Source organism: Lepidochelys olivacea (genome assembly GCF_965140295.1).
Source record: "Lepidochelys olivacea isolate rLepOli2 genome assembly, chromosome: 5".
NCBI classification, from domain to species: Eukaryota; Metazoa; Chordata; order Testudines; family Cheloniidae; genus Lepidochelys; species Lepidochelys olivacea.
The window spans coordinates 110,258,938-110,286,139 of record NC_140415.1 but is presented as its reverse complement, the minus strand read 5'-3'; the positions used below and the strand labels follow the sequence as shown (position 1 = coordinate 110,286,139).

Genomic DNA, 27,202 nt, shown 5'->3' with positions numbered 1-27,202 from the left:
TCAATATAGAGAAGTCAAGTAATATTAAAATAGCAAAAATGCACTTGCAACCAATAATGCCCATTACGAACTATAAATGATAAACTCAGGAGCACAGGAATTGAAATAAACATGAAATTCATTTGAAATGTAGGGCACTGTGCACTGCTAAATGCAACATATTTTACTCTTCACAAATGCCTATTCCTTCAGAGAGAGAAAGAAGAAAGGAGAATGTGTTGAGATGAACAAGCAGCCATTGCTTGAAGCAAGAGACCTGGAAATAAACTAGCACTCTGTGACTGGTTTCTTAGGATGTATTCTCTCCTCTTGATTGGTTTGGATTACTGCCATCAGAGTTAATGAAAGTCATCTGCCCTTGTTCAGAGGAGACTATGGCCAGAATTTTCAAACCAGGGTGCCTACAAGTCAAATGGAGTATCCTCTGAAGTTAATGGAAGCCAGGGGTGCTCAGCTTTTAAAGATCAGATTTCTTTTATTCAGGACCCTAGTTTTGGACACCCAGATTTATAAGTGTGAGTCTCTCTGCCTAGAAGTCTATAGTTCCACACTTAATGTACGACAGGCACTTCAAAAAAAAAAAGCAAGCAGCGCTTTTTTACATTTTTATAGTTAAAACGAAGCGTGGCTGAGGCGGTTTCCTCCACACTAATCCACTGTGTAAAAGTAAATGCTCCCTTTCTGGATTACCAACAAGATTCAAAAACTTGATGGGCGCAGGAACCCCCCCTTCTGAACAAAGGAATGATGGCCTATCCCAAACCCCAGCAGTATTTCAGACTACATCTGTTCAGAACCACCCAACCGCCACTGCAGCAGATTCACGGTTCCAGTTCACTGAATTCGTTCTCGTTGAAGCCTTAGTTGAAAGTCCCTGGGTCAACGTAAGGGTAAGCAAGGAACTCTCCCAGTTTATTGCCTTCTGCATCATAATGGAGCATTCGAAAACAAACGTCACAGAAGAAACAGGGGTCCTCTGGAGCGAGACTGTCCTCATTAGTCACCCACCTGCAGGTTTTAAAACACAGGTGTTTCACTTTAGACTGACACATTTAATGTGTATAGGACACACCCCCATCAAAATCTTATTCTTAGATTCGTTAGACCTGTACATGCAGTGAACACCTGTACATGCAGTGAAATATGAAAGATACCATAACCCACTGTGGTGAGTCTTATCCTTGCCATCTTACTCCATTTCCCAGCAGAGGCAGCTCCTTCCCAAACCTGTTTGCCAAGAACCACATTCCTTTAATCACGTCCACAAACTTGCTGCTACAGCAGCAGCATCTAGCATGGGCTGTGTCCTTACTTGTTCTGTGAAGCTCTTAGCAAACTTTTGGGTACTCAAATTAAAATACAGTATGAAGCTCCCATTCATTGCCTGGCAACTTAATACAAATTAAAACTATTTGCCTGGGGAGGGGGAGGAATGTAGATGTACAATAGCTTCCCCAATTATGCAAACTGCTTGAGCAACAACCAAACCTGTTCAGAGAATTGGGAATCAACTGAATGGGGAGACACGCTTTGTTAGAAACCGAGGTTGAGATAATTGGGATTGACACTGAACACTGCCATCCAAAGTCTAGTGCTTTTCCTCACGGTCGTTAGAATTGAATTTTTAATCTAAGTTCTCTTACTTACTGTTGTCAATTAGCTGACAAGTGGCAGTTTTAATTATATATTAAGAGCTTGCATTGTTTTTGATGCAGTTTGGTCACTTGTGAAATTTTGTTTACACATGTGCATCTACATATATGGACGCACAATATTTTCCTTTCAGTCATAAGCTTGAATGAGGCAGGGGAGACTGGGTTAAATAGGGAGGGTGCTGCTCTATACCTCTCAACAGAGGTGAAGTTATCATCAATACAGATGTCAAGATGAGGAACAGTAGACGCGCAGCGAAATAATTATATGGTAGCACTTAGAGAACCTGTCACAGATCAAAGACACCCACACCCAGTGTACTGAGGTATTATATAAACATAGTAGAAACCCGGAGTGTAGATGGGCTGCACTAATGTAAGAAATGACTTGCAAAAGAGAAAGGTAAGCTGTACTGTTACCAGTCACTATTTGCACCCGTGCAGCACATTTACACTAGGGGGTTTGCACTAGTGAACTATAGCTACACTGGTGCAAATACTTGCATTGTAGACAAGGCCTTTGCTACTCATTAAAAAACCAGTGACTGAAGATGCTATCCAGCACAGATTAGAACATGCAGAGATGTCCAGCCAAAGCTGTTCTGGCCAGCTGGGGCTCAGCATCTCCCCGCTTAATCCTGGTTTTAATATAATGGAGTTAGAGAACATCACCTCTGGTAATGCATTCCCCACCCTGTCTTTCCCCGACATTGATCCTTTGGCTCCACCTGCCCTTATGGTCAGACTCCTCAGATGGATTATGGCCACGTCTGATAGCATCCAGGGGACTTGCTAAGAACACCAAGATGGACTGTCCCAACAGCATTCTGCCTGATTATCTTTGAGTGATCCAATGACAAAATACTGAAGATAAAGGAGCACAATCCATGTATCAGACTGGGATAAGGGGCATGAACGCTCACTTAGAGCAACCAGCCAAAACTTGGTTTTGAAGTGACCTAGACAAAACTCGATAAAACACCAGGGTGTCATATCTAGCCTTTGGGACTGGTTTACTTTCCTGATACAGATATTTCTACTGTGCCTGAGGATGGGCTTTTCGTAAGACCAGATGAATGGAATGTAAAATATTGCAGGGGACAGAGGGTTTGCTCACAGTTCTTTCTAATTAGAACAAACAGCTAGCAAAGCCTGTGTGTGGATTAGCACAAATGGCCACAGATGTATTTTTCTGCATACACAGCCTAAAGAGACGGGGGGGGGGGGATGACCTAGTAAACTGCAGAGGGGAGAAGCTACATTTTTTGTCTTTTTAACCTTTAAAATTATTGCATTGAAATACTTAAAGCTGTATAGTAAAATCAGGGTGTTAGCTTTACTCCTATTCCTCTACTATCTATACTTTAATGCAGACACTGTTTTTTAAAACAGATACAACACATGGACTCCTGAAAAAGAGACTCTGATTTAGTCTTGTTATAATCATTGTTTTAATCTAGCATTTTGCTCTATAAAAACCTTAAAATAAATACATCTGGGCTCATATTCTAAGTGTCAAACATAAGAGAGCTGTCCAGAAGTTTACCACCCTCTTTTCCACTCTCTTTTGGTTATCCTACAAGAGTTTCCCCTATCATTCAATAATCTGTAGGATGGGCACGACAGGGACATTCTTCAGAAAATGAGACAGTAACTGAGGATTTGTGTATAACAAAAAAGTGTGTTGTGCCTTGCTAATAATTTGAATTAGTTCTATATGGACACAAACACCTGGAGTACAAGGACAGAGGATGTTGATTTTAAAAAAAAAAAAAAAAAAAGACACCTAGAAAGATTTCTGTTAACAGAAGTCATAGATGGATGAAGAAACCACACTAACCAAATAGCACTGGCCACTTACCTGGCTGTATACATTTTGCATACAAAGCATTTTCTAGTCCATAACCAATGCTTCTTGATTTGCAAGGGATACAGGGTCCTATCCAGGCAGTCATCCTGATGAACAAGCCTTGCACAGAGAGGAACAGAATAAGGGCTTGGCTACATTGCATCATTTTATTGTGTCTGAACACCGTCACGGACAGGCAGGTTAGAGGACAATGCTGTTCACAATTTAGAGGCCAGTGCAGACTAGGGAAAGTCACATTCAGAATTGTGGCACACAGACATAAATCTTAAGACATGAATACTAGTCGCATCATATCACAGACTCACTCGTATGGGTCAGTGGTAAAGCTGATCTCCATTAGACACGTAATGCCCTATCCTGGGAGATGTCAAGTGCCACCTAAGAGACGCTCAGTGTAAACCCTAGGTATAGCAGGCTTATGGGAACAAAAGCTTTTTGGCTTCCTCTATAAGTGAGAGAACTGAAGGAGTATTCCTGCCTGCCATACATTGAGCATTCCTACTGAGGACAACAGGAATGCTCACCAAATCATGGGAGACACTGAGTATCTTGCAGGAGCAGGCTGTTAACAAAAGGCAAAGGAGTGCAGGACCTGGGCCAATCCAGTATTAGTTTTATGGCTGTTTTACTACATGATGGTCTATCATTTCCCTTCTGTTTATCTCCTTCCTTGCTGCAGAGGATTAGGTGCATACAGAATAAAATCTTTTTACTAAGCCAATTCTGCATAAAAATTACACTATTATACTGTAGAAATTATTCTACTTCAGCTTTCTGAAGTAGTGTTGATATTAGTGTTTATCAAGCACTCTCTGACATCAAGAGAGAAAGCAAAGCACTTATAGTAACTGCATGAGCATTCCCAAATAGTAATAATTTACCTTATGTCTGTGATGATAATGATATGCTCACAATCTCCTTGGTGACAGAAGAGGTATGGAAAACCAACTTTGATAGACAAGTCATTAAACGTGTAGTCCTCCATTTTAGCAGTCTGAAGGTTCCCATAGCCTCGGTCATGAGATTCTGACCACTCAATAATTGTTCTGAAATTTCATGGACAGACCATAGTTAGGATTGCTATATTAGAAGCTGAAAACGTATGAAAGTTAGCTATGCACCTAGTATTTTAGGTGAGTCAAACTCTTCATCAGGTCACTGATTACAAAAAAAAAAGTTACCAACATTTCTTATATATGTGTGTGTCGGGATTTGCTGAACACCACGTTTCCACAGAGTTATACACTGTGCCTTGAGACTGCCCAGAATCCAATGCCAATCGTTTTTCTAAAGAAATCCAAGTAAAGTTGAGGACTTTCCTGGCCATGCATGGAAGTCATGTGATGTGTAGCATGCCAAGCCTCCATCACCTTTTGCATGGTTATTTCTGAGCTCAGCTCACATTTATTGGATTTTCTAGAACATGCTCGTCGCTAAGTAGCATTTATTCACACTTCTCTGAGCTAGGAAAGTTTGACCATCCTCATTTTGTGAGCAGAGAAGTGAGGCACAGAGATCATACGTCTTGCCCAACATTGCACAGCAAGTCTGTGGCACAGTAAGGAACCAAATCCAGCTGTGAGGGTTTTCTATACTGACCACCATAATAGTGCAGCTCCCGACAAAGGCAGTAGGGCCTTCATATAAACAGGTATTGACTGGTTAATTCAGTAAGTTTTCAAAATTGAACCACAGTTTGAAATGGTTTCAAAGACACCTGCCACCATAGCTCGACCCCTCTCCTTTCTCAGGGCTGATCACATAACTTCTCTCTGCCAACTCCAGGAAGCACTTGTGTAGAAAGTATTCAATGTATGCTCAGTAATGGGAGGAAGAGACTAGGGGTTGCTAGATTCACAAAAACAGCACATTTTTAATTTGTGGCTGAGCTGCCAATTTCCCCTTTTCTTTTTTTTTCTTTTTTGAGGCACCCTTTAGCAGTCTTTGGGTTTGTCTACATGGCACCATAGTAGTCTCTACATGGGCATGAAATACAGAGCACTCTGATTGCCCCACATAGACCACGTTGGCATAAACTAAAACTTACCTAGTGCGCACTGACATAGTCCTGTTTGAAATGGGATTACATCAATGCACACCTTTTAGTTTGCACTGGCAGGGTCTACATGGGGCAGGTAGCCCGCGCTACAATTCACACCCCTGTAGAACACCTTACGGCACTGTGTAGACAAGCCCTTTGTAAATAGCCAGGGCATTTTAAAGTCTAGTCCAGGCAAAACTGCAGCTGCCAGTCCTTTCCCCTTCATAGAACTTGTTCCCAACAAATAAATGGACCCAGCTCATACAGAGGAAGCAGTTTTAGATCTTCAGGAAGATCAGTTCAGTGCTGGGGATGGCTATGGAAGGGGAGAGAAATTAGGGGGTTTTCCAAGAAGGAGAGAAAAGGTGAGTACAAAGAATAGGGCAGGCAAGGAGGATAAGCTTTAAAATGTACTAACTGGGGAATTATTTTAGCTCCACATAGGCATTAAAAGTTCCTGTTCCTAGAAACATCACATAGCAGCAGCAGAATCAGTCAAATTTCTCTTCTCTAAGGGTCTCCTCCCACTAAGGGACTGTGCATACTATACCTGCTGAGATCTCTGCACTCTGAGTGCCTTCTATCATTGTAAAAAACACCTTCAAAATAAAAGAAAGCAGATTTGTAGAGATCCTTGGACAAAGAGAGAGAGAGAGAGACACAACATTAGTACTGTACTACAAAACAATAGATTAAACAACACAAACCTTGCAAAATTAAGCTTATTTGTGGTACTCTTTATGGATGTACATTATATTTGGCTGTATCATTCTGTCAGTGTTTAAGCAGAGCTTCTCATTGGTTTCACTGGGGAGTTCAGCTTAAATATTGATGTCAAAATATGGCTTGTTGCATAGTCACTGGCTACAGTGTGTGATTTTTTGCAAACAATACAGAACTAAAATTTAGGGCAGAGTTATTCTGTTGACGGCAAACTGATCATGCTGTAATAATGTTTCTTTTCTTATTATTTCCCCATTCTGCTACTCACAGATTTCTAAAAACCCATGAGCATCATTTACAGAATTTAGGCACAACTCTCCAGGTGCTGAAAACTAGCAAGGTCAGAGCAGGCTGTGCCACAAGGCCCGCTGTTCCCCAGGATGCCAAGTCATCAACTCTACTGCAATCCTGCAGACAAAACACATATATTAAAAGGTAGCCATGTGGCAATAGTGACTACTCACACCTCCATAAACATTTGGAAGGTCAAATCATCCCCCTTTTGGGTGCTCTGAAGAGATCCAGCATCCCACAAAATGCTCTCTTAATTACACAATTTGTCAGAGATAGGCCATTTGTACCACACATTTTCTCACAGAGGATAATTAATGTTTTATGCCATTCATATCGGCATTAACAGGGCTCATAGAATTCTGCATCACTAGAAATTATTGAAGCTAGCTAATGAGTATCCACTATTTACACAAGTTCTGTGACAAGGCTGTGTAGATTAACTCTTATATAAAAGAGTGAGCTCCTTTGCTAAACTCTATTCATATCAACTAGGCAGGAACAAATAAAAAAAGAGGAAAAAACTATCTGGCAAAATAACCATGTGTTATTCTGTTAATCAGCTGCGCTTTACAATACATGGAGAGCTGTACACGTGGACAGGCTAAAATTAGCAGCAAGTAGTATTTATATGAATAGAAAATGCAGTCATATCATAAAGCATTTTTTTTATTATGGGTTTGGGAACTTAAAACAATAGAAAGGTACACAAAAGGAAATAGATTAACCTCACAAATATATAGCTGAAAGTAAGTGAAGAGCCTCCACAAGGTCTCTCTCTCTATAGAGAAGTTTATATATATATATATATATATATTATTAAGGAACAGCGGGAACCATTGCATAAGTAAGGCAGATGCCAATTTCCCCTCAGGAGCATCCCACAGTAAATTATAGATTACTTTTTGGAGAACCTGGGGTTATTTTTTAAATAATCATTTAAATGGGGACAGAGAAAGGTAGTCTTTTATCGCCATTCAAAAAACTTTAAGCACTGATCTATTCATTCTCAGATTAATAACTTTTTAATTTACAAAAGTAAAATTCTGTAAAGAAAGCTGAAGGCTGCTTTGGGATGTTAGCCGGACTCTATATAGAAACATATTTTAAGAATGTAGCTCTTCAAATAATTTTGTTGTAACTTAGGAAAGTTTTACATATATGTTATATGTGTAATTGTGCATAGCTATAAAATACAATTAGTATATATACTTCGTATGTACATGCATGTGTTTACAAAGTTTAACAGTAATTTTAAGAAGTCACAATAAGTGCAGAGTGTGCAAAAGATTTTTCCATATTTTAATTGCCAAGGAAAACAGAAGAGCTGATGTCTCACTTTGACAGGCATCTGGTGACTTCTGGCAACTAACTTTAGCTGTAATGGTTATGTTCTAGTGCTCAGAAACATGTGAGGCATTTCATAGACCCTAATAATAGATAAACACTCATTTTTTATCTTCAAAGCATTCTGAAAGTTATGCTAGCGCATCTTCTATCCATGTAGCTCAAAAAGCATTCTGCAAAGATCAGTAAATCTCTCTCAGATTACAGATGTATCTTGGTATTAAATTTGGCCTCCCACCATGATATCTGGATACTAACAAGTATGTAATCTAACTTCACCATTACATTTTACTGTTGGGGAGGGGGCGGGGGCGGAAACAAAGCACAAACACATACACACTCAACCCCTTTACATTAGATGACTGTACCTTGCTAATGTGCTCTGGTGCCTGGTCAGGGTGGCTGCTGAACTCACCACCCATCTGAAGGTCGCTGACACAGGAAATGGAGTCTCTGAGCTCAGTGAGTTTTTGACTCCCCAACACAAGCACTGTCTGATAAGGTTTGTGATCTTTATGCTACAAAAGAAACAGTGAGCAGCCTTCAGTTCACAACAGGGCCAGAATGTCTTTACCACCAGCACCGCTACAGAATGACTAATTGGAGTCATTAGCAGCACAAGGCCTAACTCCTCCCCATAAAAGGCTGACATCAGCTTTCCACAGCCCCTCTAAAGCTGCAGCCAGTTTTTAGAGCAAGGAACTAATTTGAAGCACAAGACTCAAAGTTTTTCATGGCTGCAAATAACTAGGAATGAAAGATTAAGTCATGTGATGAAATCTCCAGGAATATGTCCAACCAAAGTTGGCAACCCTACAAGTAACTTGAGTACAACTGTTGGCCAGCCCCACAGAGCTCACCTTAGTTCTACATGCTACACATTCTGATCTACAGTAAAACTATGAATTTACTACTGAACCATTAAGAAAAGACTGAAACTTTTACAACTACCACCTAGAATCACAGAAAGCCAGTCTCTAGCAGCCTTTGAGTGTGATTTATGGTACGCTTATACAGTGTCTCACACAGTGGACCCGCAATTCGGATAAATTGTAGTAGCACCTACAGGTTAACTGATAAAGAAGAAGTGATTTCAGTGAGACTGCTTGTGGAGTGAGAACTATTCAAGGTGGGAAAAAGCATCAGAATCTGACCCAGAGAGTTTTTAATACCAACCTTCTGAAATATGACAGGATAGAAGATGTTCAGAGTTAGGAAAAGTTCTCCTTCCTCAATTAGATCTGCTGGATCTTTTGGCCTCTTTCCAATTGCATGAGACTCCTAGGAAGAGAAAATGTTAATACACATGTACAGTTTGCAACAGAATGCACTCAGACAATGGATTAGAAACTAAACATGGGAGAAGTGAGCGAAAACAAGAGACTAGTGCTAATGATGTACATTTACTTTACTCAACCCAAATGTCAAGCAAATCCAAGCCAAGACGCCAGCACTACCATGCCTCTCATCCTCCTATAAGTACAAACTAGCATGTTCTGGATATGAGCTGAAAGCATTTTTGTTATGCTCTTTCCTTAAGATGAACCCCCAGCTGTCAAACAGAGTAAGGGAGGTAATTTCTCCCTTTTCTAACAGTTGGGGAACGTTGCCCCAAACAAAAACAGACTTCTGGCTGAAAAAGGATTTCACTGCAATCTGGCCACCACAAAGTGCTCTTTAGCTTTAAGAGCAGAGATGCTTGCTGCTGCTGTAGCCCCATGCAGAGATAAGTGCTAGTCCTTGAAGTGAAAGCTAATTGGACTATCACTGGAGTCTCTTTTGCTAATGTAAGCAAAACTCAGACTGTCTAGTATGTTTTACTTACAATAATAGATTCCATTGCAACTACTGACATTGCCGTATTAGAGCATCAATTGCCGGACATGTGCCTTCTTTTTAAAGAGCTTGGCTCACAGGACTGCTAAGTAGCTCCTACTGTTTTCTAGAAAATATCTGTGTCAACTCCTTACCCCCCATTTGGTTTTGATTTGTTTCTTATGTATACTACACAATGTTAAAACACACACACAGGACAAGGCAAGGGGAGGCAGCAGCGTTAAGCGCATATAAGGAGGGCCACACAGGGAAATTCTTAACTTTCATCATGTCTGGTGTTTTTCTTGTATAGCCAATTGATTCCAGGAGCTGGAAATTTAGGGATTTCACCTTTCATTTTTAAAAAAAAGTCTGTCCCTTATGGTTGTGGATATTTTTGTTTTAAATTAAAGATGAGGTTGTGACCCCATCCCATGACTCCTGAGCTCTCGGCATGGCTATAGCGCCTATGCCTTGATCATATTACATGTCTGTACAGCACATTGGGGCACCTATACAGAACAGTATTCATGTTATCAGTAATATTATGTTCATGCTTAGAAGCCCCAGCCAAGATTGGAATCCCATTGTGTTAAGGACTCTACAAACACAGTGAGAGACCGTCCCTTCCCCAAAAGTGTTGCAGTGTAGGCTACCCTCTTATAGGAGCATATGTCATCTTAGTCACTGTTTGCAAACTCATAGTACAATAGTGTGGTGATATACGTGGCTTCACCAGCAAAGCAAAAACAAAAAGCAAACGAAGCCCTTGTGAGCTGTTTTCTTGACATGGTTTGATTGTCTTCAGAATCTGGAAGGAGAAGAGGGGGGAATCTTACCATCTCATAAGTAAATGTTTCTTGTCTGCAAGTGCGATCTACAATTATGGTTTCTTCTCGCCTCTCCAGGGCCTTCTTTCTAATTCTTGATAGGGTTGGGGTCAACAAGAGAGAGAGACAAGGCAAAATGGCATTACAAAGCCTGCTGTTTATTGTAACTAGACAGATTTTAAAACGACATGGGAACTGCAATGCTGGTTTAAAATGGAATAAACTGAACACTTCCAGAGAGATGAGGCTTGGCCAGCTGGTCAACTGACCAGTTGAATAATGTCAGCTGACCAGTCATTTGACCACCTGTTATTTGACCATGGTCAAATATTCCAGAAATAATGTTCCAATGTAGGCAGAAGCCTATCTTTTTGATTACATCATGGTGTAGCAAGCCTATATAAGTGTCTTGATCACTCATTTTACTTCATGCTAATGCCACCTGTTCAGAAAAACTCACTGAACTAACTGAAAGTTCAACATCTAGATTGTTCTAGAAGATTTCAGCCAAACACTGTATGGATGTATATCTTTGTATATCAAACCATCAACGTACATGGAAGTTTACAAAGAATATTAAATGGGTTAAAATCCAGGGTGGAATCCATGAAGGGAGTCCAGTGTTGCAATGCTGAGCATCACAGTGCATAACTTTCAGACACCTAGAAAATCAAACCACCACCACTGTGGTCCACAAGGCCAAATTAAGTACCTAGGCTCCCTATACAATAAAAAGGGAAGAGACAGGTGCCTACAAATGCAATCCACAAAAGCCAGCATGCTAGGCAAGGAGCCACCAAAGCTAGCTGAAGAGCGATGCTGACAACAGGGGCGTGTACTAAACCCTGTCCCTCTCTTGGGGATAGACACCTAAATCCAGGCTGCAAGAAGATACCTAGCCCTCCTAGTGATCCACGAATGGGAACCCGCTGCCTTGAGTGAGGTGACTTAGATGCTCTCTATAAATATATCAGAGGGATAAATACCGGAAAGGGAGAGGAATTATTTAAGCTCAGTACCAATGTGGACACAAGAACAAATGGATATAAACTGGCCACCACGAAGTTTAGACTTGAAATTAGACGAAGGTTTCTAACCATCAGAGGAGTGAAGTTTTGGAATAGCCTTCCAAGGGAAGCAGTGGAGGCAAAAGATCTATCTGGCTTTAAGATTAAACTCGATAAGTTTATGGAGGAGATGGTATGATGAGATAACATGATTTTGGTAATTAAATATTCATGGTAAATAGGCCTGATGGGATGTTAGATGGGGTGGGATCTGAGTTACCCAGGAAAGAATTTTCTGTAGTATCTGGCAGGTGAATCTTGCCCATATGCTCAGGGTTTAGCTGATCACCATATTTGGGGTTGTGAAGGAATTTTCCTCCAGGGCAGATCGGAAGAGGCCCTGGAGGTTTTTCGCCGTACTCCGTAGCATAGGGCACGGGTCACTTGCTGGAGAATTCTCTGCTCCTTGAAGTCTTTAAACCACGATTTGAGGACTTCAGTAGCTCAGACATAGGTGAGAGGTTTTTTGCAGGAGTGGGTGGGTGAAATTCTGTGGCCTGCGTTGTGCAGGAGGTCAGACTAGATGATCACAATGGTCCCTTCTGACCTTAGTATCTATGAATCTATAAAATCTCATGCTTCAGCTGGTCACCTGCAGGAGTCAGAAAGGGATTGTTTACCCCTCGACCCCCACTATAGGTGTGGTTTGTTTTTCTCTGTAGCATTAGAGATGGCCACAGTTGTCGATCGAACCCTGGACGGAATAAGCCAGTACTCTGAGGTGGTACTGGGGATTCTCTCTCTTCAGTGCTTGGTTGGCTGGTTCTTGCTCACACGCTCAGGGTATGTCTTCACTACCCGCCGGTCCAACGGGTAGTGATCGATCTATTGGGGATCGATTTACCGCATCTCATCTAGACGCGATAAATCAATCCCCTAATCGATGCCTGTACTCCACCTCGGCAGGCGGAGTCGACGGTCGACTCGCCGCCATGAGGACGGCCAGGTAAGTTGAACTAAGATACTTCGACTTCAGCTACACGAATAGCATAGCGGAAGTTGTGTATCTTAGTTCAACCCCCCAACTCCCAAGTGTAGCCCAGGCCCCAGGCTCTAACTGGTGAGACTGGCAGTGACCTTAGGGTTTTTTGCCTTCCTCTTCAGGGTGGTGTGCAGATCGCTTGCCAGGATCATCTGGGAATCTCTCACTTAATTTCCGGGCCATTGAAGGGTCCTCAGGCAATGTCACATCTCAGTCGCCCCTGTTCTCTCTCTATGGCACACAATAATTTAGCCTCCTGAGGCCTATAATATTTTGGTCTAATTTTAGCGGTTAGGTTTAGTATGTGATTGCTGGGTGGTGTTGGTGACCTGTGATATGAGAAAGTCAGTCTAGATGATTTGATGGTCCTTTCTGGCCTAATACTCTAAGAATCTCTAAAAGTCAGTCCAAAAGCATCTGGTGTTCGAGCTCAGCAGCCATATCAGAATCTCGTGTACTATAACTGATAGTCTTTATTGAATGAGATCCTTCAATGCAGATGGCATGAAAAAAATCTCTATTTTTTTGCCCCAGACATAGGTAAGACATAAAGCACATAAAGCAGTGGGTTGGTGCAACCTATGCACCCCTAAAATGGTTTCCAGATCTTTAATGTATTACTAGAAACTGCCCAGCAGTTACACCACTGCCTGAACACCACACACATTGTGGTACTACAGCGGTTAAAGAATTTATCTTATCCAGGTTCTGATAAGGGCATCAAAATCCAACATACCGAAGAGTTACTAGGCTGCTGTCTTCAGAAATAATCTCTGGATCTTCTTCTTTATCAGGGGACTTTAACATGTCAATACTGAAAATAAGAACAGTGGTTACATATTTTTTTCATTCTTCTTTCATAATAAAAAATCAATTACGCTGTAATCAAGTTGTATAATCTATGCCTCAGTTTCCCAATCTGTAAACTAAGGGACGTACTACTTACCTATCTTACAGGCATGTTGCAAAGGTAAATGTGTTACTCTTTATGAAGTGTTTTGAGCTCCTGGGAGGAAAAAGTCTAAGGAAGTCCAAAGAATTATTAGTTCATAGTAGTTCCTTAGTATTTGTTTTAGAGTCATGCCTAGCCAAATCAACCAGTTTCCTGCTTTCCTTCTAAGTTTTTGTTGAAATGGAAGTGAAAATAAATATTACTTTGGTTTTGTGCCTTTCGTCAGAGGATCTCTTAGTGATTTACACAGGTGATTGAGTTAAAGCCACTCTGAGTCAGTTGTAGAATACTGGAAAGAACCTAGCTCTCCTGAACCCCAGGTTAGTCTTCCAAAAGTTTACTAAATTATGAACCAAGTATAAATGATAAAACCTCCCTGTTTTGAGACAGGAAATCTGTGCAAACATTTGAACAACATTAAGGCCTCGTCTACACTGGCAAGTTTTTGTGTAGTAATGCAGCTTTCTGCGATGAAACTCCCGAGGTTTACACACTGGGAAGCCACTTTGTGCGCAAAAACTGCACAGTTGCAGTGCTGTAAAAAAAGCCACCCTGACGAGAGGTGTACAGCTTTCTGCGCCGGGGCAACAGCGCTGCGGTGCCAGATGTGCTGAGACCATGGCATGCATTGCAAGCAAACAGGAAGGGGACCTACAAAATTCCCAAGGAATTTAAAGGGTGGTGTTGATGGCTGGTCACCTGAGGGCAGAGTAGTAGACTTCAAACCAATGACCAGAGAGGTGAGAACAGGCAGCGGTTTGAAGTCTACTATTCTGCCCTCAGGTGACCAGCCATCAACACCACCCTTTAAATTCCTTGGGAATTTTGTAAGTCCCCTTCCTGTTTGCTCGCAATGCATGCCATGGTCTCAGCACATCTTTCCAGGTGCCCATGGCTGCTCCGCACACCAGGCGATCCCCCGCTTGGAGCAATGCCGAGCTGCTGGACTTTATCAGTATTTGGAGAGAGGAAGCTGTCCAGTCCCAGCTGTGCTCCAGCTGTACCAATTATGATACCTATGGACAGATTTCACGATGCATGACAGAAAGGGGCCATGACCAGGACACAATGCAGTGCAGGGCCAAACTGAAGGAACTGCGGAAGGCCTACCACAAGGTGCGAGAGGCAAACTGCCGTTCCGGTGCTGCACCCACGAGCTGCCGGTTCTACAAAGAGCTGGATGCAATACTCAGTGGTGCACTGAAGTGGAGCACTTCTTTAGCCCGGAAGTGGCTAGCCAGACACAGCAGTTGGAGCTTGGCAAAGCGGATAACAGGAGGAGGCGGCCCCTGGTAAGTGGCTCTGATTTTGGGAATCGCTGAAGCAAGTTGTTGGAGAAAGGAGGGTTGCAGAAGGCCGTCTTGTTTTCTGTGTGCTGAGCTTGCACGGAGGGATTTGCAGAAGGCAGGCTTGTGTCTGTATGATGCACGTACATTACATGCCTAGTCATAGCAGTGGAACAGGGTGTTGATTGACTCCCTCACTTCATGGGAATCTGCCTCAGAGATCTCCAGGAAGCTGTCATGGAGACACTGAGCAATCTGCTGCCACACGTTCTTTGGCAGAGCTGCTTTGTTTTTTGCCCAATTAAGGGTAACTTTCCCACGCCACTCTGCCATCACTGGGGAGGGGACCATTGCCGCACACAGGCGAGCTTTGTAAGGGCCAGGGCGGAAGTGGCACTGTTGGAGAAGACCCTCCCTTAATTCTCTGATCACCCTCAGCAGCGAGATATCTTCATTAATGAATATAGCCTGTGGAAAATGTGGGGACAGTAATGATTTTAAATCCCCCCCCTCCCCCCACATTGCTGGCTTTCCCCAAAAGCCACATGCCCAGTACTGTCCTGAAACACTGAATTTGCATGCCCCTGCAGCTACTCACCATTTTGGGGGACTTGTGTCTCGTGTGCTTGCCTGGGGTCAGCCAGTTAGTGACAGGTATGTGAATAGTGGTTGTGTTTTAAAACACTGATACAGTGGTCTGTGTGTTGCAAACAATAGTGCTTCTGTAATATGTTGCATTTTGGCTTCACAGATATGGTCTTGGGAGCCAACCCTCCCTCTTTGTTATTGCCAGCTGAACAGCTGCTCAGGATTAGGAAGTGGCCACGAAAAAAGTAGAGAGGACCTTCTGCATGCTGCACTCTGCAGCAGAAAAACAAGAACTGAAGGAGTGGCGGGACAGCGAGAAGAGGGACCGAAAGGAGAATGTGACATGCCAGAACGAAGTCAAGGAGCGGTTCTTAAACGTTATGGAGTGCCAAGCGGACATGCTTCAGGCACTCCTAGCACTGCAAACCGAGCCGCTCCGCACCCACCCTCCCCTGCAGCCGCTGTCGCAAAACTCTTTCCCATGCACCCCCCACACACCACCAACACATTCTTGTCAACATCCTTGCTCCAGTCAGTACCTGCTGCATTCCACTCCTGCCCCGTCACAGTCCAGCCCTGCGAACTCCCAGTACCCACTGCACTCAACACCCATCCCTCTGCAGTTTAGCCCTGCTGAAGTACAGCACCCGCTGCACTGTACTCCAAAGGACATGGTTGCATACGATACCTGGACATACACAAATCTTTAATCGTCCCAGAACCCCACCTCCTCCTGTGAGGCTCCCTTCCACCAACCCCCGCAGTGCTGATGTTTTTTTTTTTTGTTTGTCTGTTTCTCCCCTCCAGTTGTGTTTTTTTAATAAAAGAGTTGTTTTGGTTTGAAAACAATCTTTATTCTATTAACTGAAAGAAAAGATAGCCCTGCAAAGCAACAGGCAATTTTCCTAAACCTTCACAGTGCATCGTCTGCACCAATCACAATCACCTCCTAGCATTACAAGCACTGCACTCCTGAGCATAGCAACAAATATTAGTGGCTTTCAGCTTCAAATTGCTGCCTCAAGGCATCCCTGATCCTTATGGCCCTGCGCTGCGCCCCTCTAATAACCCTGATCTCTGACTATTCAAATTCAGCCTCCAGGCACTGAGCCTCAGCGGTCCAGCTCTGAGTGAAGCTTTCACCCTTCCCTTCACAAATATTATGGACCGTACAGCACATGGCTAAAACCATAGGACTATTGTCATCGGCAAAGTCCAGCCTCCCATATAGGGAGCGCCAACGGGCCTTTAAATGGCCAAAAGCACACTCAACAGTCATTCTGCACTTGCTCAGCCTGTTGTTGAACCGCTCCTTGCTGCTTTCAAGGTTCCCCATGTATGGATTCGTAAGCCATGGCATTAAGGGGTAGGCAGGGTCTCCCAGGATCACAAGGAGTATTTCGACTTCCCCTACAGTGATCTTCTGGTCTGGGAAGAAAGTCCCTGCTTGCAGCTTGCTGAACAGGCCAGTGTTCCAAAAGATGTGTGCTTCATGCACCTTTCTGGACCAGCCTGCGTTAATGTCCATGAAATGCCCATAGTGATCCACAAGCACCTGGAGAACCATCGAAAAATATCCCTTCCGATTAATGTACTCGGTGGCTAGGTAGTCTGGTGCCAGAATTGGAATGTGCGTGCCATCTATCGCCCCTCTGCAGCTAGGGAAGCCCATTTGTGCAAAGCCATCCCCAATGTCATGCACGTTGCCCAAAGTCACAGTCTTCCGGAGCAGGACGCGATTAATGGCCCTGCACACTGCCGTCAACATGAGTCCAACAGACTTTTCTCGCTCCGAACTGGTTAGCGACTGATTGGTAGCAGTCTGGAGTAGCCAGCTTCCACAGCGCAATTGCCAGATGCTTCTCCAACAATGGGGCAGCTCTCATTCTTGTGTCCTTGTACCGCAGGGCTGGCATGAGCTCATCACACAGTCCCATGAAAGTGGGCTTTCCTCATCTTGCCTTATAGTTTAAGGAATAACTCCACTGCCACTCCTGATGTGTTAGTGAGAACGAGCAGCATATTGGTCAACAGTGCAGGATCCATTCCTGCAGACCGAAGAGGCAGGACGCGCAGTACACAAACCATTGAAAGATGGTGCCAAATGGGGACGGAAGCACAGGGATTGCTGGAATGCAAAACAATGCCTCGCGCGGCACTGGACAGGACCCAGGATACCCGGCAACCCCCTCCGCCTTCCCACAACACTTAGTGGCAGAAGAGGAAGAGATACTCTGTGGGATAGCTGCCCAGAGTGCACTGCTCCGAATACCGATGCAAGTGCCACAAGTGTGAACATGCTATTGCACAGGCAGCTGACAGTGCGAACACACAGCAGCGGTTTCCCTTCAGTGCTCTCTGAGAGCCGATGTAACTGCTGGTGAAGAAACTCTGCCAATGTAGACACACCCTAAGGCTAATAAGCAGTGAAGATAAGGATGATGCAGACTCTTCTGAATAAAAATATCACTGGAAGTTGCCTTTCAAAATGTTTAAGTGCTCAAGCACATGCGGGTGCAAGACACTTGTAGGAATTTTCTGGTGGATTCACCACTGTCATTATTATTATTCGCTAAAAGCATTACACTTTATGGTCTCTTAGTTAATAAGAGCCTTTTATGCTCAGGAACTATTCTCGTACTCCTCAGGTTGACACATGAAGGAGTACGTAGCTCTCTACCCATACAGTAGGTACAGTAGTCACAGTGCAAGTTTTCCTATACTGTTATCATGCCTCAAACTTGACTAGAAGCAGTCATCTCTAAGAGGGAAAAAGTAATTCAGTTTTCATTACCATTCAACCTTTGGTGCCTCTGCAAAAACTGGCAATAATTGGTCTAGTCCAGGGGTCGGCAACCTATGGCACGCGAGCCCATTTTTAATGGCACACTGCTGCCTGCCGGAGTCCTGGCAGGCAGCAGCGTGCCATTAAAAATCCGGCCCGGCCCAGCCCGGCCCGCTCTTCTCTGCTCCCCGCCCACGGGGGGAGGGGGCAAGGGGCAGAAGCTTGGTCCTGCCAGCTCCCCTACCTCTTCCCACAGCGTTCTGAGTTCCTGCCCCTCCTCCTCCTCTTCTTCTTCCTTCCCTCCCTGCCAGCCCTTGCAAGGGAGGGGGTGGGAGAGGAGCCGAGTCTGCACGGAGGGAGGCAGAGAAGAAGCGGGAGCAGGGCCTTGGGGAAGCGGGGCATATCCCCTCCAGTCCCCTGTCGTGAGCACCCCACGACCCCAGCCCTCTGCCCTGACCCCCCACACACACACCCAGCCCTCTGCCCTGCAGCCCCGCACACCCCCCAAGGCCCTGCCCTGAGCCCTGTACGCAGCCCCGTGCACGCACACCCAGCCCTCGGCTTGACTCCTTCACCTCCCCACAACCCCAGCCCTGACTCTTGCACCCCCCCACATACCCACCCCCCCACACACCCCATGCACCCCCCACATCCTGACTCTTGAACCCCTACATCCCCATCCCCACCCTGAGCACCAAACGGGAGCTCCTGCACCTCCCCCCCCACACACACACCATGCCCATCTGCACCCCTCCCACCAAATGGGAGCTGCCAGGTAAGCGCTCCACACCCAAACCTCCTGCCCCAACCCTGAGCCCCCTCCCTCATTCTAGCTCCTGGCCGGACCCTACGCCCCAACCTGCTCCTTCACCCCCAGCCCTGTGCTCAGTGCACTCCCACCCTCAGCTCAGTGCAGAGAGAGAGGAAGAGAATGGCCAGAACCAGGGAGAAGATAGGTACCCACGCTATGTGGGCAGGGCCGGGACCCCAGACCAGCAGCTGGGATCCCGGCTGGCAGGAGCTGGCGGATGGAACCCCTGAGCGGCAGTGGGCTGAGCCGCTCAGCCCAGCCCACTGCCGGTCTGGGGTTCTGGCTGCCGGCCCCTTGCCAGCTGGAGTCCCGGCCGCAGGCCCTGCTCAGCCCACTGCCAGCCTAGGTGAACGGAACCCCAGACCAGCAGCGGGCTGAGCGGGCCGGCGGCATAAGATGAACATTTTAATTTAATTTTAAATGAAGCTTCTTAAACATTTTGAAAACCTTGTTTATTTTACAATACAAGAATAGTTTAGTTGTATAACATATAGACTTATAGAGAGAGAGAGACCTTCTAAAAAACATAATATATTACTGGCACGTGAAACCTTAAATTAAAGTGAATAAAATTAAAACTTGGCACACCACTTCTGAAAGGTTGCCGACCTCTGGTCTAGTCTATACACCCTGTCCTAAAAATTTCCCACCCACCACAGGTGCTAGCCAAAAGTGGCGACTGGAAATGCAACCACCAGGTGCACTGACCTGCTCCATGCATAGACAGACAACATGGTAGTTAAAATACTGACAGCCACTTGACAGTTTTCCCACCATTGCCACACTGATGGAACTACAGCTGTGGGGAAAAAGGGGGTACATTAAAAAAAAGGTCTAGTGTAGACGCAGCAAAGGAGGATAACTATTATGGGCCGTTTCTTTTGGTGGGCACAAAGTTTTACATAGGCCAATGAACAGCTGTCTTACAGCAAAGGCTCTCTGTCACTGCTAACATGGATCAGATTTGAGTCAGTATCTTAGAAGCATATTCCATTACGGATCTCCATGCTATCCAGTCCTCCAGTACTGAAACTCTGCTAGGCTAAGGATGTTAGTTGTTGTTTTGTTTGCTGTGTATGAAGTCTGCAGAGTTCAGAATGTATGATCTTAAAACTATAGAAAGTATCTGTGAGATGTTGTATAATATAGCACTCTCCTTGTTTGTTCAAGGGCTAACGCATGAAACCCAAAGTGAAACGGCGCCTTTTTCCCCGCGCTGTAGGCTGAGCCGGGCTCCCCGCCGCCCCCGGAGCTCTCAGCGGCGGCGCAGGCAGGCCCCCCGCACCCGAGCCGGGCTCCGCACCACCCCGGGGCTCTCTGTGGCAGCTAGCTGCTGAGAGCCCTGGGGGCAGCGGGGAGCTCTGCCGCCTGCTGCTCCCCCGGGGGGAGGGACTGGCCGTGCCGCGGGTGGCCCCTCTGGAGCTGGGAGACGGGGAGCAGCGGCAGCCTTGTGCTCCGCTGTTTAAAAAAAATTGGGGGCACTGCTTTTTGGCGCCCCCAACCACTTGGCGCCCTAGGCGGCTGCCTAGTGGTTGCACCAGCCCTGCCCGACAGACCCCGCCGGAACTCCCACGCCTAACCACCCCCCCACACCCATTCCCTGACTGCCCCCCCCCAGAACCTCCGCCCCTTCCCACCGCTCCCTGCCCCTTGTCCAACCCCTCCTCCCAGCCCGGCCCCCTTACCATGCTGCTCAGGGCAGCGTGTATGGATACTGCGCGGCCCACGGGAACTCTCAGCCCCACCCCCTTACCATGCTGCTTAAAGCAGCAGGAGCTGCAGAGCTGCCCAGGAGCGGTCCAGAGCATGGCAGCGCGGCACGCTGAGGCTCTGCGAGAGGAGGGAGGGGCCGGGGGAGCCTCCCCGGCCAGGAGCTCAGGGAACCGTAACAATTTTTAACAACTGGTTCTAAAACTGGTTCAAAATTTAACAACCAGATCGCATGAACCGGTGCGAACTGGCTCCAGCTCACCACTGATGTAGGGTATATTATTTTTGTACAGATCTGTGTATTTGTGCAATGGTAAGGACAGAGCAACGGTGGTTTAGAATCCTGTGCAGTCTGTCTCTGTGTTTTGTGTTACACCTACCCCATGCCCTTGAAGAGTCAGCCTGTGGAGTGGACCCAGAACACCCACCCGGTTTTGGGAGAGCATGTGTTTAAGCTTTGTTCGGTGTCTGGGGATTCGGTATCCAGCTCTCAAAGGGGAGTGCTAGACAGAGGGTCTGGGCCCTAAGACAGGGTAGTGTCTGTTCAGATGCTGGAGTCTTAAAGCACCCAGTGATTCAATGGCTGGATCCACTCACAGCAGTTTAAGTGCCCAAGAGGAGGCATCTGACTAGGTCTGTGACAGGAAATCAATTGCTCTCCTCTGGAAAGATACTCTAGAGTGGTATAAATAATACCAGAGATAAAAAGCTGAGTCAAACTTGCACAAAGTTGGACCTGTGGTCCCTGGAAATAGACAACCACTAAGCCATCCCTTCACCGTGACCTTACTTACATTGGATAACCACCGCAGCAAACTCCGCTTGTTAATTTTTTAAGTTATTTAGAACATGTTTTAATATTTTATCTGATTTATTCCTTGTAATTGAATAATTAAGAAAAGATATGTAATATAAAGGGTAAAGACAGTACTTTTATCACCTTTGAGACACTAATACTAATGACACTAAGTACTAACACTTTAAGACACTAATACTAGCTTAATACAGCTTTATAACACATACCTGGAAATACTTACAACTACACCTCCTAATAAAACAAGAAGGTTAATTGGGGCTGCAGTGAAATAAGGTACCTGCAATCACACCTCCCCTGACCTACCTAAAATCCACACTGATCTTTGAGTCTAAGCCTGCTGTACACTTACACAAAGAATAATTCAGCAGGTAAACTAGAATAATGAAGCTTAGTACTTTCCATCTTCAAAGCACTTGACCAACATTAACTATTTAATCTCTAAATTAATTTCTTAACACTTAGAAGTTGGAACATCGCCACCAAAGTACATGAACAGCAACCCACAATGGTTATCTAAGCAAAACAATAATTGCCCATGACATCTGTAGGATAAGTATAGCTTTTTATACGAGTTAATTTATAATCCAGGAGAAACTGAAGGATCTATAAAGATCAGTTCCACATATAACCTGATAAGATTAGTAGGTAGGCAAGTGAAATTTGACTGATATCCAAATCAAAACCAGACATGTGTGGAAACTGGATACCCTAATTTGTCTGCTTTAATAGGTCTTTTAAGAGATTTAGTATAGGCATAGGATGCTAGAACATGCACCAAGTTAAATATTATTTGATTGTTTCTTAATATCAGATAATTTCATAAGGTAGATTGTCAAGAATAGACATTTGACCATGTCATGTATTTTAACAGGATTTAACTATGGAAATTATAAAGTTTTAACTATGAATTCTTTTTCAGAAAGTTCCTTCAGCCCATTATAAACAGGCTGCTTTCATTATCTTTTTTGTTGCTATTTAAAGGGGATAAGGGAGGAGTATTTCTCCCTTTTTCCCTCACATATTAGCGTAATGGGGGATAAATTCGCTTTTTAACTGAAATCACTTTCATTTACGAGAACAGTAATTGTAGATAAAACCAAAATTGATTAAATCCAGGATGCATCTGCTTCAAGTAGAAGTCCTGTGAAGTCAGGGTTACAAGATGGATGAATTTAGCCTGTTGCTTCTCTCTAATACAGACTGAAGAATGCATTCAAGTTGTCACCTCATCCCAAAGAAAGAGGGACAGAAAAAATACAAGGAAAGGAATTGAAAGTAATCAGAGGCAGTCTTGGGTGTTGGGAAGGCCTGTATCAGGTGAGATTCAGAAAACTAGGACTGTTTAATTTGGAGAGGAGAACAACAACATTAGAGATTTGGGAGCCAATTTGCAGCAGTGCCAGACCATTCCCGGGTATGCACACTTGCCTTCCTTCTGCTACAAGACCAATGGGCTGCTATCAGGTGACTTGTTCTCTACCCCAGACAGCTTCTGCCTCCCCACGTTCTCTCCCACTCCTGTCTCCTAGATGGCATTAGAGTTCACGGCTCTCTGCGCTGCACAAGACAACATGAAGTGAATGCTGTTCTGTAACATTGGAGTGGTAGACAAAGAAAATAAAAATCTTATCTCTAGATGTCAAGTCTCCTTACTGACCATTCCTGGTGAACCTGACAGCCTCTCCCCAACCTGCAGAGAAGATGCCTCTATCCCTCACCTAACCTGCTTGTCAAGACCCAATCATTAGAGTTCATCATCATATCAGGGTGAGATTACATGAACAATTTCACATAGGAGTGTATGGAGAAGTACGGTCTGGAGCAAATAACGTTGTCTTTGTCACCAACCCAAGGATTACCGTCCTGCCATTACCCCCAGCACTCCTGTCTTCAATTCCTGCATGCACAGGCCATTGTGATCTCAGCCTCCATAAATATTTCACTCTGGTCAAAATGTGCATGGCCATCATTCTTGGCTGTCGGAGTTCAGATAATCTAGTGTAACGCCATGATCCGTTTCTTCTTTAGTGGTCATAGCAGTAGCAAGCATTTATCAATTTTCCTTGCGATGAAATATATACTGAATATACAGACAAGCTCCTCTCATTCTGACAGATCCCAAAACACATGACAAAATATAAACCGTAGCACAGCCACTCCTGGGATGAAAAACAAAAGCTATTTGACAGCACAAAGACACACTATCTAGTTAAGACAGGAAGTGAAGAATACTATGTCCAGTTGAAACTACACAGGGCATGTTAGGTAGGCAGAATATGGCAAACTGAAATTTGGCCAGGGACACTCTACTTCTGTTAAAGTTAACTACAAGCTACGTCCACTGCATGTCTTATCCAGAAGATCACAATTCTAGTAGCATAGTGCCACCTAGCACAATGCTGTGACACAGGGTATGTCTATACGGCAAAAAAAAACCTATGACTGGCCCGTGCCACCCAACTCAGGTTTGTGGGGCTTGGGCTGCAGGGCTGTTTCACTGCTAAGAAGACCTCCAGGCTCAGACTGGAGCCCAGGCTCAAGGAACTTATGGAGTGGGAGGGTCCCAGAGCTTGGGCTCCAGCTCAAGTCCAGATATCTACACAGCAATGAAATAGCCCATCAGCCCGATCCCCGCAAGCCCGAGCTGGCTAGCACAGGCTAGCCATGGGTTTTTCTTTGCTGTGTAGACATAACCTCAGAGGCTGTATCTACACTGGGAAGGCTTATGAAAGAATTCCCTCTGGTTCTGCTAAGTCAGTATTAAAACCAGCAGGAGCCCTAACATAGGCAAGGTTCCAATGATCTGAGCTCCTTTTCTCTATTTCAATAAACCAAGTCCAATCAAAACAGTAGAAAAATTATTTTAGCACTGGAAACTCGTCTACATTAGAGCACCCAGCAGCGCAAACACCAGTTCAGTTCAACTGGTGAGAGAATGGTAGGAATTTTTGGTATGTTTTTCCAGTGAAGACAAGATTGAAGAGCCCCACCTACTGAATCAGAGACACTCCTTCCTGCAGCATCTGAATGACCCTTGCAGGCCTGCCTTCCTCAATGGCTTACTAAGCTCTAATGTTTAGGCCTGGTCTACATTGGGGGAGGATCAATATAAGTTATGCAACTTCAACTACGTTAATAACATAGCTGAAGGCAACATACTTAGATGTACTTGGATGTACTTACCATGGTGTCTTCACTGCACTAAGTCGATGGCCGTCGCTCTCCCGTTGACTCCACCTCTCGCCCTGATGGAGTACCAGAGTCGACCGGAGAGTGCTTGGCAATCTATTTATTGCATCTAGACTAGACGCGATAAATCGACCCCCGCTGAATCGATTGCTGCCTCTCGATCCAGTGGGTAATGTAGACAAGCCCTTAGATAATGCTTACTTATACCTGATGCATGGATCTGACACTTAAATGAGCACTCCATAGTTTCCCCCTATATTCATCGTTACTATCTCCTGTCTTCAAACTGCAACAAGAGATGTTCTTGCCACCCCACTCCAGCAGCTTTTCCTCTGCCAAGTAGACAAACTGAGGCACAAAATTTGCCCAAGGCCACACATTGAGTCAGTAACAGAGCTAGATACAGAACTCAGCTGCGCTTCTAAAAAATATACTCTAGCTCACCACAAGTTGTTGGGCTTCCTGCAAGAATGAGTGGGTGAAACTCTGTGACCTTTCCTATGCAGGAGGATAGATTACAAAATCACAATAATGGTGCTTTCTGGGCTTAAAAAATCCATTAACTTTTCACTCCAAGTCTGTTGCTTTGGCCACTAGACAACTCTCTCCCCGGATACTAGGGCCCAGCCTTAAAATTTACTGGTCTGCAGGCAGGCATGAGGCTCCCAAAGGAGTGACGCTAAACTAGTTTATTACAAGATGCCTCCTCACCAGTCTTAACAATGGAGATGGGAAAGTAAGACTGTCCCTCACACCCACATTGCAAGCCTATGCAGGGGCCACAAAGAGTCAGCTCGTGCTGAAAGCCAGCCCCGCATGCAAGGCAGACTAAGGCCAAGTCTATACTTAAAACTTTTGCCACTCCTGTACTATCGGTTAGAGGTGATTTTTTTTAATGACATTTTCATACCAAACAGAGCCCTAGTGCGGGCAGAACTGTTGTTACAAAAACAAAAACTCACTCTCGCCAGCGCAGTTTATTTAGTAAGCTACACGGACAAAAGCACTTTAAGACCATGTCTACCCTTGAAAGCGTCTGCGGGGGGGGGGGGGGGGGGCGATACCTGCTCGCCCTCCCTAACGGATACACAACTGGTACCACCAAGTCTACCTTAAACCAGGTCCCCCAGGCAGAGTAAGTCAGAGCCACAAGCCAACTTCCTCGCCAGCATAACCGCACCCACACTAGAGCTTTTGCAGGGCACCGCTCCCTGAGACAGGAGTTGGGGGTGCAGAAAAGCAAAGCCCCCCCCCCCGACACAGCTGTGCCAGCAAAGCTTTTAAGGACATGACTCGCCCTAAGGACATGAGCTGCTCCTGCTGCGGCTGAACAAACGCCTCCCACCGCTCTGGGTCAGCGCCGCAGCACGCAGGCCCCCTCCTTCCTCTCTCGCAGGGCCTCCTGCCTGGCGTGCAGCACCAAGGCTTTGGCTTCCCCCGGAGGACCCGCCTCGTAAGGGAGCGTGTGGCGGGCCATCAGGATTCGCCCCCCCCCCGCCGCCATGCTCTGGTTGCAGTTACCTGCACACAGCCCTGAGCTCTGCCGCGGTCTCCAGCCCGCAGCCCAACTCCTCCGCCACGGCGGCAGCCCCGTCCTCTGCCGCCGCCGCCCCCTGCACGGCCAGCTCCGCCCCGGGCAGGCTCCGCTTCCAGAGCGCGCCGAAGGAACCCACGTGAAACACGCGAGTGTGCAACTCGGGCACCTCGTACTCCGGCACCGCGCCGCCAGCCCCGCCGCTGCTTCCAGCCATGTTCCCGGCCCCCCGGGCGGGGCCGCCGGGAAACAGGCCGCCTGAGCCCCCGCGGCATTCTGGGCTTTGTAGTTTCCCAGTCTCCTGTCTCTCCGCAATTCAAAGGCTTCGGTCCTGGAAACCCAGCCTGGGGGTGCCCTTGCACTGGAGCGCACGGCCTGCAGCCCCCGCCAGCTGAGCACAGCTCTCCGGCCAAAACCTTTGTGATATTAGTCTGGTAAGAAACTAACTTCTTTTTAACTACTTAATATTTGTCTCTTTCTTAAAAGGTTCTTTGCTTACCTAATAAAAACGGTAACGATGAGCACAGCACTAATTGCAGGCTCTCCATACAACCACAATGCTGCTAGCAGGGGGCTCTCATGTGCCCTGATGTGGGATGTCAAGCCAACGCTGCATACGTGAATAGTTTTTAAGAAAACTACTCGCAGGTTTAATAATAGCTTCCCTCTATTAAAACGCCTTTGATCCCAAAACACTTATTATTAGTCTGTGTGTTTTGCTAGCTTCTAAAGTGAGTGAGGTGCTTTTCAGAGAGTTAGAGAGAGAAGAGGTTACAATCTAAAATCCTCAAACTGCAACCTGATCTGTGTGGGTGGACTCTCATGCCCATGCAGAGCCCCACGGACTTCGGTGGGACACCACACAAGTGTGAGGGTCCAGCTGTGAGGCTCATATTGCAGGATTGCAGCCCT

The 27,202-nt window shown here is 45.4% G+C and overlaps 1 protein-coding gene across 1 annotated transcript; it reads right to left on the bottom strand.

Moving 5' to 3' along the window:
• SNAPC3 (small nuclear RNA activating complex polypeptide 3) lies at window positions 1–26,547 on the bottom strand. The gene is made up of 9 exons (XM_084628001.1): window positions 26,278–26,547; window positions 13,355–13,432; window positions 10,579–10,663; window positions 9,101–9,205; window positions 8,293–8,442; window positions 6,114–6,196; window positions 4,404–4,568; window positions 3,514–3,621; window positions 1–1,008 (listed from the first exon to the last, which is right to left on the bottom strand). The coding sequence occupies exons 1-9, from the start codon at window positions 26,505–26,507 to the stop codon at window positions 861–863; spliced, it is 1,152 nt and encodes a 383-aa protein (XP_084484127.1). The 5' UTR covers window positions 26,508–26,547; the 3' UTR covers window positions 1–860.
• Window positions 26,548–27,202: the final 655 nt, after the last annotated feature.

Coding starts and splice junctions, on each gene's coding strand:
- SNAPC3 (XM_084628001.1), bottom strand. CDS start 26,507: ATGGCTGGAAGCAGCGGCGGGGCTGGCGGCGCGGTGCCGGAGTACGAG. Junction 13,433..26,277: donor GAGCTCAGGGCTGTGTGCAG/GTAACTGCAACC, acceptor TCTTATTTTCAG/TATTGACATGTTAAAGTCCC. Junction 4,569..6,113: donor GAGTGCAGAGATCTCAGCAG/GTATAGTATGCA, acceptor ATGAAATTTCAG/AACAATTATTGAGTGGTCAG.